Consider the following 12,083-nt stretch of genomic DNA (forward strand, 5'->3'; position numbering starts at 1 on the left):
TTCTGAGGTTGAAAATATTATTTTCTGTGTTAAAGCTAGTGTGTCGCATTTTATAGCATCATGTCGTCTGACCTGAATCGTAGCTCAAAACGTTGGTTAGCAAATAACCCTTGAGCTCGCTTAAAATGTTAACATAATTAGATTCATTAAAAAATAAACACTTGTATAAAGGTATATCTAGATATCAAAAGAAAGTGAAATGTTAAGGTATGTGTTTATATAATTAAGTAACAGGAAGTGTATAAAAGGAAGTGTTATATCTTTACATATCCCAACTTTCATCTAATTCCTTTCCGTTTCAGACAAAGTATCTAACAAGCTTGAGTGGATCTAAATCAATGGTAAGTTATTGCTGATAGTTTTATTAGGTATTACATTATCTCCATTTCAGATCATAAAGTGGAAATAAATACATACGAGTATATGATGCACGCATCACTTTCTTTGTGAAATCTTCTTTTTAAAGAATACTTATAATCAACAAAATTGTAAATATTATGATACTTGGATGTTAATGGTAGGTATTATTGAGTTGACGTTACAATAAAAAGGGATGAAACATGAAATATAACTTAAGGGGAAGTTACACATTCAAAGAAACTTATTTTACAATACACTGTTAAATAACGAATCACTCAAAAACTTTGTAAATTGAAATGATAGTTTTGAAAAGTATTAGGTTTATAGAATTTGATATACGGCAATCTATTTTTTTCGGAACTTAGTTTATAAATATATCATTCGAAAGTAAAGAGCTTATGACCCAATAAATATGTATGAAACACTACGTAGCGGTCACCATAATGCATTTTGAATGAAATATTTTAATGCCTAAAGAAAAAAACGTATATAAATATAATAAATATTTTTATATCAAACTACGATTTGTCAAGATTAAGTATTATTTAGTTTTAGAGTTTTAAAACATAAAGGTAAAAAAATAAAAGCCTGTATTATTTCCTTTTAACGGATCCGAAAAAACACGGTGTTACATTACTTGCATGTACTTACTACTCAGTACACTTGGCCCCAGATACGCATGCCAGTAATAGGTCGAATAACAGCATGTTTATTCCTTGAAATCAAATAAACTTGAAAGGTCATTTTATAAAACATTATCACAGCTAATAAAAAGCTAATAAACAATTACAACGTTTTTGACCGTTTGCATGGTTCACTACGAACAGTAATACAAGGAACATAAAAAATAGTTACATTGTACTGAAGATTTATTAATAAGCTTTAAATTCTAAGCCATGTAAGGATTTTTTAATGTATAAGACATGTAGATATTTCTGACTTTTGTACTAATTTTCTTATTCAATGAGACTAGGCAAATTAACATGTGTAAATACGTTATCATCTTCAAAAGCTGTGCTGTACCAATATTATATATAAAGTTTTATCCATCTAAATATATTAATTGAAGATTTGGTTTTTCAAATAAACATCAATTTATCTAAAAATGTAATTACAAAATATGTATCAATACTAGGGACAGAATAGGATATACATATATATTATAGTAGTCAAGTTTATCAATTTTATTTACCTTCCAAATTCCCATGGTTTTAGATGTCACTTGACAAAGCGCATCAATAAACGGAGTTCACTAAAATAACGGAGATACACCACTTGCTGAAATGTCTCGGCCAAGGTTGATTAGAGCTGATTGCCTTGACTCGGGTTGTGGCTCTTATTTATAAAGAAATTTTACATTGCAAGTTTCCTCCACTCGCTCTCATCCCCACTCATAGTCAGCGGAATATAACAAGACACCCTATACCAGGGATATTGAACATTTTAAAATATCATTAAGATAAAATATTTTTAATTAATTTGTTTCAATGATGACTTTTAATTATAACAGATATTGAATATAATTGAATTGCGTTTTCGAAAACTTGATTCACTATAAAATAAAATATTTTTTTATCACATACTAAAGGAATTTTAGAATTTTTAATTCCATTTTTCAACATAACCACGCAATGTACAATTTTTTTTTAATGTATTGTCGAGAAAATTAAGAAATATATGAGCTGTAAGTAAATAAACACACTGAAATATTTACTGTTCCGTTTATTCATAAAAAAAAGATAGGGAGTGATTTTTGCCTTGAATTTTCACTCATGAATTACATAAAATAATAGTTACTGTATACTTATAAAGTAAATCCACTCACAAGGATTTAATTATACTTCGAAGGTAATTATCAAAAAAAATGTTTATAATGCTATAAAACTTACAAAGTTAAAGTCTAAGTAGGGCCATGATAAGTGATGTTGCATGAGCTGTAGCTTGGATAGCACTTGGACATTAGGTAATTCAAATAATATATTAAGAAAAGCCACTTAAAGAAAAGCCATTTAAATATATAGATTACATATTTGTAATTTTTTATGTGAATTTTGCAAGCAAATAATTTTCTCTGGATTCCAGATTTATTTCGGAGAATAACGATTATAATTTTTATGATATAAAGAAAACGTCATACGGAATCGTTTTATATTTTTCTATTCGAAATTGTAACATTAGAACTTTACAAAAACAAACACTGTACGAATGCATAATACAAATACGAAATGCATTATTCAATAAAAGAAGTATGAAAGTTTTTTTTTATCACCTTAATAAGATTAAAATTAATCGATTAAGGAAAAAGGAAAGAAATTTTATATTTCTTTAAATGGAAATATTCGACTTATGTAAAGTATTCTTCCGAGTGCAAGAAAGTATTAAGTAATACACAATGCATTCCGCTATAGAATGGATATGCATTGTTACACTTTATTATGAATTTTACAGCCGTATTTTCATATTTGATGTTTAGACGACAATGGATGTTTATTTATGTTTCCGGAATTACAAAAAAAGATATGTAAATATATGTATATCAAGTTATAGATAGACCTTATGAATTCGATTCAGGGTTTGAGTGTTTTCACACACCACATAATTAATCTGATCGTCACATTATTAATCAGACCACACTTTCCATAATTTGTACTCAGAAATATTGTGACAGGAACAAATCGGAATGAGGAGATTAACTGGGTTTGCCCTAGATTTGAATTTGGTCAACAAATTTAAAAATATCAAATATGAACATGAATCTTCGTAAGGAACTTAAAATGATATTCAACGGTATTAAAATACATTAAAATACCAGATGTAATTGGCCACACGTTGCTGTGGCTCAGTCTACTAAAATGGAAAAGAAAGAAAAGAGAAACCAAACATTTCTAATAAGTTTAATTTGACAATGCTTGTGAAGCAATTAAAATATTAATTATCCATGGGACAACGATGCAATCGAAACATTGAAAATGCTAAGTGACAGCAGCTGTCAAGAAGCACACTGAGTATTGTTAAGTTTTGCTTGTGTGTTGCTGTTACGGTTTATAGATGGCGCTGCCACTGAAAAAAATTATTTAATATCTCACAGGTAAAAACACGTTACAATTAACAACACATAAAAACGCGAGCATATTTGAATGCAACGTTGTGTCAGAAATTGCAAGCATAAGGTTCATAATTTATAAAGATTTAATATTATGAACCAAAGAACATTTACATTATACTCGTATATGTATATATTATTTATTATTTTTATTTGAAAATCTTTTTGAGGAATGACTTATTGATCCATCTTTTAATTTTATTTCTCATTTTAATAAAAGAAACGTAATAGTGAATGAGTTAAGTCTTAATGTTATTTACTATCAATATTTTTTAATATTCATTTATACATAGCTATAAAGCATACATATTATACAGCAACACCTACGAACACACGTTTTCAATAAGTGCATATTTCCTGTACTGACATGAAGCACGCACATAGATTCACAAAACAAGCTATGCAGAGAGCCACGGAGCGAGCGATGGTAGATATGTTCTTGAGAGAGAGAACATTTAATGAGTGGATAAGGTAAAGGACCTGGGTTGCACAAACCGCACAAATTATAGCCCAACGGGTTTGGTCAAACCGGCCACGTAGTGAGACTTCTACATAGAAGAGGATCAGAGAGTTCTAGAATGACGGCAACTGCTAGAAGCAGGAAGCTTAGGACGTCAATAGATGCAATGGGCTGCCGATCTTCAAAGGAATGCTTGCCAAGATAGGAATCTCTCGCTGAGATTGAGGAAGTCTATTCCAAAGACAGGTGAAAAACGGGCACAATAAGTTTGCAAATAAATATACTATTTTTTATAGATAGACCTACACAAGATTATTTTTACGGATGCATTCTTTATAATGGAATATTGACTTATTTTTATAGGGAAAAATTCAGTAGTGTAGACTGGGTACGGTTGAAACAAAGGACGGTTGAAATAGGGCAAATATCTTGCAAACCGTATGCGGTAGGGTGAAGGGTCCAAGGGACGAACAAAGTGGACAACAAGTTCAAACACGAATATCAGTGTTGCATCGCTCGCCGCACGGTGCAGTTGCTTGTAGGAGGTCTTATTGTATTTTGATAACCAAAAGTAAGTATTTTTGTTCCGAGAATTTTCCTTTTATTACGGTTTCTATTGAAACGATATTATTGAGTATGATTTCGTGTTTGAAATGAAGCTTGTAGAACACGATATAGTGATTAGTTTTAATGTGCCATTTTGTTAACATTACTATTTTCTGTTTTCCACCTAAAGGAGGGGTTGGGGACGGTTGAAACATTTTTTGTGGGTACGGTTGAAACAACATATTTTTTCAGTTTTCCTGTTTTCTTGATGCCGAGAGTACGCGCAAGAAAGACTTCGAGAGGGGAGGTCGACTTGTCGAGGTATACATACGCTTATGAGGAGGTTAAAGCAGGAGATTCACTGCGAAAAGCGGCGGAGAAGCATGGATTAAACCACTGTTCGCTCATTATATATATACAAAAGCGAGATGCATCTGGTGAAGAAGAAAATGGGATATGAACCCCATAACGAAGTTTTTAATAAAGAGCAGGAGCAGGAGCTTGCAAAATACTTGCTACTAAAAAAAACAGAGAAAGAAGAGATAAGAAAGGAACATGAAATAAGGTTGAAACGGATGAAAACTAAGTAAGTCAAGAAAAGATTGGATGGAGGAAAAAGTAGAAGGATCGTTAAAGGAAAAATAATCACAATACGCAACAGGAATCATCATCAGAAGAGGACGAATGCTATTTTCTTGTTTGTCTGTCACTGTATTCAGAGAGTAAATCCGGTGAAAAGTGGATACAGTGCACCACTTGTAAACTGTGGACTCAAGAAGACTGCACAAAAGGTGGTCTTAGCTATGTTTGCCACAATTGCGACTCGGAATGATCCCAAAGCTAGATTTTCGCTTGATTTATGACTAATCAAAATGAAAGAAGTGTTTCCTTTTAGTTTATTCACAGATTATTTTCGTTCGATTTGTTTTTTTTTAAATGCCATTGTTTTTAGTTGTTTTTGTTCATTACATATCTGTAGACTGATTAATATTGTCATGCGGTGCCATAATTATTTATAAAACAAACATAAATAATGAATAAAACGTCTTACAATATTAAATATTGATTTATTTGCGTGTGTTTCAACTGACCCCAATCACTGTTTCAACTGCCCCTGGTATGGGGACGGTTGAAACAAATCGGATATATTTTTTAAATTTGATCTGCCACTAAAAATAACACACCGGGTACTGAAATAATACTTCCCATTAGTAGACAGAAACACACTCTTGTATTTAATGCATCTTCATCATCGCTTGACTTGTTAAGAACAATTCTATGGACAATATAAGCAAAATTGTTTCAACCGTACCCAGTCTACCCTATACATTATAGCGCCATCTACTTGAATACATCAAAAATATATTGTATAATATAGCCTTCCAGCCGACGGCTTCCAGTCAACAATTTAGTGAATCACCGTAAGATGGCATAAATAAAATGATAAGTGATTAGGTATTATATAGATCCTAGGTACAAATATTTGTAAATTTCCTAAAATGCTTTTTTTATAATCTTACGCGATTGAAAAATCTCTCTTTTAATATATTTTGCCAAAACAGGTTTCCATTATGATTTGCTCCTAAGAGTCAACTTAAGTACTCGCATGTTTTAGTTTTTATTTTATTTTAAGATTGTTTTCAGCTAAAAAAAAATTAGCGTGAAGTCAATATGCTCATAAAATTATAGAAATGTATTTTTAAATACGATCTTGAATGATCTATGCAATAAAGGGAATTATATGAAACTGTAGATTTACCGGGATTATATGAAATGGAAAGCGATCCGGATGTTTTGGATTTTAAGTCAGTGAAAAAAGTCGGTTCCACAATTACAGAGAACATAAACAGCAATATTCCGTAGCTTTGGATGTTAAATTATTTAATAACATTTTTTATTATTATTATTAAAGGTCTAGAATTTGTTTTGCAATTTTTGATAACTTAATAATTAGTGACACTTCTATACAATGCATTTTTATTTCTAAATAGAAAATATTTAGAAGAAAAAAAAAGAAAAAAAACGATTTAGTAAAATACACTTTTAATGAAGATATTCACGAAAGTTTTAATGAAGAACTGCGGTTAATTTATGTTTTTGAGGAGCGAGGAAATACTGCGTGGGACGCAGAAACCCATGGTCATAATTATTGTATAAAATCATGGTATAAAAAGGCGATTCAATTGGGTAGGCTTCTTCGCATGCCTCCTGAGAGCCGCCATTAAGCTTGCGTTTTTTACAAGGTATCTGGTTCCCGCCGCCCAGGACGTCTACTGCTGATAATCCGTCGCCTGTTCCTGTATGAATTTCGGGACACGGACCTGATTTGGGGGGATGCAAGGGAGCTAGTAGCCGACAGAAGAGGCTGGAGCCAGTTTATAGACTTCATATGCTTCACATAGGGAGCGGATAAACCATTAAGTAATGGTAGTAGTTAAAAATAATTGTTATTCGACGAGTTTGGATCAAAACGTTATTTGAAGTTAATTACTGTTTTAACTGAAATAACTCAACTTTCATGGTAAAAATTAAAGATATAACGGACAAGTGAAGAAAGTAAGTAATGAAATAATGATTGACGTCTCCATAACGGTAACTAGTTAGGTACCAGTACAAGTTGTACTACCGTATTAACAGTAGGTATTAGTTATTACGATGCTGACAGTGCTTCGTTTCCTTGAGAAATTAGTAACAAGTAGTTATAAACATAGTATCATAATTTGTACATTTAGATGCCTGATTCTGGTGACCAGTAATAATGATTACAATAAATCTTTAGAGCGCTTTCTCGGAAAATATATATTTATAAATATATTTTTTAAAGAAATTTTAATTTTTTTTATTTACAAAAATACTTCAACTTCATACTAATTTATGTGAGCTCATTATTAAAAATAGGCATCAAATTGCGGAAGATTTGGGTTCGAACCCAGAAACTCTAACTCAAGAGTCCGCGGCTCTAACCACGTTCATTAAAAAATCATGAATCGATCTTAATATTTTCTCTAATTTTAAGGTTTTAAAGAAATACGCAAAATACTATTTTAGTACACGAAACATTCAATTTCCACTCAGTCGTTATATTTTCAAATGAAATGAAGTGGTGAATAAATTATGATATGTTATTATTTTTGTCTATATTTAGGTACATATATTACATATCTCAGGTGAAATGGAAGACGGGCACAAGTCTGACACATAATATACTAGACTTGTTTCACTCTTCTGTATCACCACAGATAAGCACTTCATTAAGGAGATTTTATATCATTCGAATTGTGTACATTATGGAAAAATAGAGGGAGAAACAGAGATTTGAAAATAATAATAATGTTTTGTTATTTAAGTATTGCTTATGTTATAAATATTAAGCGTTCAAAAGTAAGTAAAAAACAAAGATATTATTTGAGAATATATATTTGAGTACAAACGTAAAAAAAACATTAACAATTGTAGTAACTTTTGGGTGCTAATAATAACATTGATTCTTACAAACTGCTACAAGAACATGAATAAATCAATAAAACATATGTTGTAAAATGATTATATGATATATATGTAAAAATACTAATAATAAAGGAAATACCTTTATAATTATTTACATGGCATAAATCATTCAAATGATTTTTTAAAAAAATGCGTTTGTGTAGCAAAAAATAATAAAAAGCAAAGCATGTATGTATATATGTTTGCTTATTGAATCTGTAAAAAATATAAATATATATTTCATAATATAATACATATTACATGTTTACAAGAATTGAATCCTTAGCAATAATTCATAACCTTGGCTTAGAGCGTGATTAAAAGATTTAGCAAAATTACGCAGTTTGTAGGTGATAACACTTCTCATTCCATTATTTACAAGATGGCTGTTGCCTGGTGGCGGAGAGTTAGTAATGTCCATGATGGGCTTCTTCGTGCCCGTAGATCTGGGGGTGTTGAGCATGTCCCACCCTCTTGACGATAGCGTTGAAGCCATTGTGTTTATCGGCGGTGTACTCTACGATCCTGGTCGTTCCATCAGCCTCGGCCAACGAATAAGATCCTTGAAAAATTAAAAAAATTGATACACATAAATGTCACGATGAAATTTCTTTCGTAATTAAATTCCGGATATGATTATTTCGTAAGAGAAAACTAACATTTTGATTACTTAATGAGCTAGGTATTACATATTATTTCGAGATAGCTCAGAGAGATAACATTATATTCATGTTTTGAATAATTTGAATGTAGTTTTCTCTGGTATTTATGAATTGAATTATGATAAGTAAAATTAATGTTACATATTAAGGTTTAAAACTAGGTTTGTTATATTGACATGATTTTAGAATTACGTCGTGTGTCACTTGCATCAAGCTTACAAGAAAGTATGATCGTAATAAAAAACCATTGTTATGTCAACTCTGAATTTTCATAATGAATCAAGAACATTTTTTTTCATTTTTTATTGAATGAATTGTTTAAGTTATTTATTTTATAAAAGAGTAAATTACTTGTACTTTTACGTAAATGTTGTACTTTTGTACTATGAAAAGACATACGAACAATACTCGATGATGAAATAAAAACTGAAATTACCGAATATTTTCACATTAATTCAGTTTATCATAATGTAATATAATACTTCAATTACGATTTTTATTTCGGTTTAAAATACATTTTAAATGATTTTTTTTTAAATATACATATATACATGTTTATGAGAGAATTCACTCGTTCCAATCTTACGAAAATGTTTCCCATAACATTCTTAACGAACTTTAAATATCAAAAAATGTTTCATTAAAAATATATAAAATGGGTTTTAAAAGAAACAATAATTTTTAAAAAAGTAAGGAGGGTACAAAACCTACCCTTGACTACATCTCCATCCCTGGTCTCCCATTGGTTCTTGTTATCTCCGGTATGGGGATCTTTTACAGAATAATCGAATGTGTATTTTGGATGTGCCTGAAAACAAATATTTTCCTGATTAATTATTGTTTTGGGACCAAATTTTCAGAATGATAAATAATTTTGATTATACGTTTTTTTTTAAATTTACTTGTTCATTAAAAATTGTAAATCTTACTTTAAATTTACGTATTATAAAATTGGCTTACGTAATAATCGACGTGTTCATCGTGTCCTGCGAAGGCAGCGACTGGAGCGTGGCCATATCCAGCTCCGATGTATCCAGCATTGCAGGCGGCGATCAAAGCCAGAGCCACGAATACCTGAAGCAAGTGATTATATATACACTAACAATTCTTTTTTTAATTTCACATAATATACGACAATTTACTTAATGCTTTTAATCACCAATTGTTTTTTGGGTGTAAAATTTTTCTACCTCATATTTAAAGAGTTATGAGAAAAATGATTCTTAATGATGGTTGCAAATTATAACACATAGAGTAGATATCTTAGTAACGCAAAGCGTAAGATTACAAAAAGTGAGATATTCAGTAAATTATTCTGCCATGGGATATAGACATATATGGGATATATGTAAATTTATATATGTATATATAATAAGTATTTTTTTTAATAAATAATCTAGTATACTATTTTATTTGTCATGACAGCTGTTTCTTATTAGGCCGTCGTTTGACAATACTCTCTCAAGACAAAACACCTCACAAAAAAATTACATCCCTGGAATATAAAATAATATTTTTATTTTATTAATAGCAATAGATTTTGGAGTTTGGAAGATGAACTCTAATTGAATAAACGTATTGAGAATTTAAACAAAAAAATATCAAATATAAAATCTGTCATATCAAGTGTCTTTATTTTTGGTCGCGTTAAAAACTGATATTTACGTTGATGTTAATAAGTAAAAAGAAATAATCATTTATTTTATGCATCAAAATAATAATACTGGAAAACGAAAACATAGATAGATAACATTTACATAAACTCTAATTGGATCACAATTAATTTTTGATTGATTGATATAAATGAGTGAAATATCACTATGTTGAATGAATCAAGACATAATGAAATAAATAGACACTCGTGCAACCATAAGAAAAATCTTCAAGTATAAGTGAAATCACAATAAGCGTGGGTGAGCAAGTTGAACTAGTTTTCCACATAAGTACCAAATGTGGAAGCAATGACATAAGGTAAGATCTTATTTCTAATACAAACAGGAAAACAATTTAATGGATTGTATCATGTAACGTAACGTTTCATGCAAATTAGGGCTCATAACATTTTATCTGGTGTCCGCTGCATTTCTATAACAACAGACATGTCTACACATTTGTGGTTTGTTGGAGAAAAGTGGATTAAACCCATTTTGAATACCATGAATATTTTGGTTATATTTCCTTTCGTTTCATAATCGCACGATTGTATATCGTGAATATAAATGACCACGATTAAACGTATTTCATTTAAGAAACCGTATTACAACAAAAGAGTTATAAAACCAAAATTGGGTTGTTTAGAGACACATTCATATGAATTATATTTTCAAATTGTAAAAGAAAAACACTTGTTCTTTTACCACTTGAGTTTATTTTATGACGACTAGTTTCAGAAGCTATGCTTCTATCTTCAGGTCTAAATGTAAACTTACCTGAAGATAGAAGCCTAGTTTCCGAAACTAGTCGTCATAAAATAAACTTAAGTGGTAAAAAATCATATATTTTTCTTTTACAATTTTATCATGTCTTACCACAAAGTGAATGCCGAAACAATAAATAAAATTATTTTATGTATGGAAATATACAGTTTATTTATATAATTACTTTTCTTAAAATTAAAAAAAAACGCTAATATTCATAATATTAATTAATTTAAAATTATAAATAATCCATCGAAAAACAATTCGCAGGATTTTTTACGAGTGTTGTAAAATATTATGTTTCGACTTCAAAAGTTAAAACTAGATTTTTTTGAAATATTAGATTAAAATTAAAATTGGATTAAAAAAGTGTATGTTAAAGTATATGAATTGAAAAATAGTAAAAATATCATGTTTACTTGTGATTTTATACACATAAACATTGCTAAAATTTAATGCAATAAAAAAGGTTAGTTTCCTTACTTGGGAGCAACGCATTTTAAATGGGTTTCCTAAAAGGATTTTTACTAAAAACTTGAGAAATATTTTTAAATTTGGTACTGCTCACTTTCTTCCTCTTCGAGTGACTTAACACAAGACAGGAGTTGAACTGATACCTTCGATATCGTAGCTGGTCGTATTTATACCAGTGCACGGATTATTATTACTCCATGCCAAGCGAGAAAATGCATGTTATTTCATCTATTGTTGTGTGTATTGGTGAATATTTGGTCTACACTTTGTGTAATGAATACTGTTCAATGCGAAGTTAACTTCACATACTGTTTAACGTACTAACAGATCGTTCCAGATTACTAACATTGCTCCATTCTGATAACAGGCATTAATATTCTAATAAATCTTTTAATAAATAAATAAATCACTTTTATATCAATTTTCCCCCATACTCCGCAACCCTTTTACAATATATATATATATATATATATATATATATATATATATATATATATATATATATATATATATATATATATATATATATATATATATATATATATATATATATATATATATATATATATATATAT

The 12,083-nt window shown here is 29.8% G+C and overlaps 1 protein-coding gene and 1 long non-coding RNA gene across 2 annotated transcripts; one reads left to right on the forward strand and one right to left on the reverse strand.

Moving 5' to 3' along the window:
- The first annotated feature begins 4,438 nt into the window (after positions 1 to 4,438).
- On the forward strand, positions 4,439 to 5,529 carry LOC148301043 (uncharacterized). Its single transcript, XR_015838859.1, has 2 exons — positions 4,439 to 4,494; positions 4,722 to 5,529. It is a non-coding gene; the product is annotated as an uncharacterized LOC148301043 (long non-coding RNA).
- A 2,363-nt stretch (positions 5,530 to 7,892) lies between these two features.
- On the reverse strand, positions 7,893 to 11,640 carry LOC148301044 (cuticle protein 19-like). The gene is made up of 4 exons (XM_088273883.1): positions 11,518 to 11,640; positions 9,578 to 9,691; positions 9,329 to 9,425; positions 7,893 to 8,517 (listed from the first exon to the last, which is right to left on the reverse strand). Exons 1-4 carry the CDS (start codon positions 11,530 to 11,532, stop codon positions 8,363 to 8,365), a joined length of 381 nt encoding a protein of 126 aa, XP_088130009.1. The 5' UTR covers positions 11,533 to 11,640; the 3' UTR covers positions 7,893 to 8,362.
- Positions 11,641 to 12,083: the final 443 nt, after the last annotated feature.

This window comes from Brachycentrus maculatus, unplaced genomic scaffold, assembly GCF_059751285.1.
Source record: "Brachycentrus maculatus isolate JH-2025_06_01 unplaced genomic scaffold, ASM5975128v1 h1tg000617l, whole genome shotgun sequence".
In the NCBI taxonomy this organism is placed as follows: domain Eukaryota; kingdom Metazoa; phylum Arthropoda; class Insecta; order Trichoptera; family Brachycentridae; genus Brachycentrus; species Brachycentrus maculatus.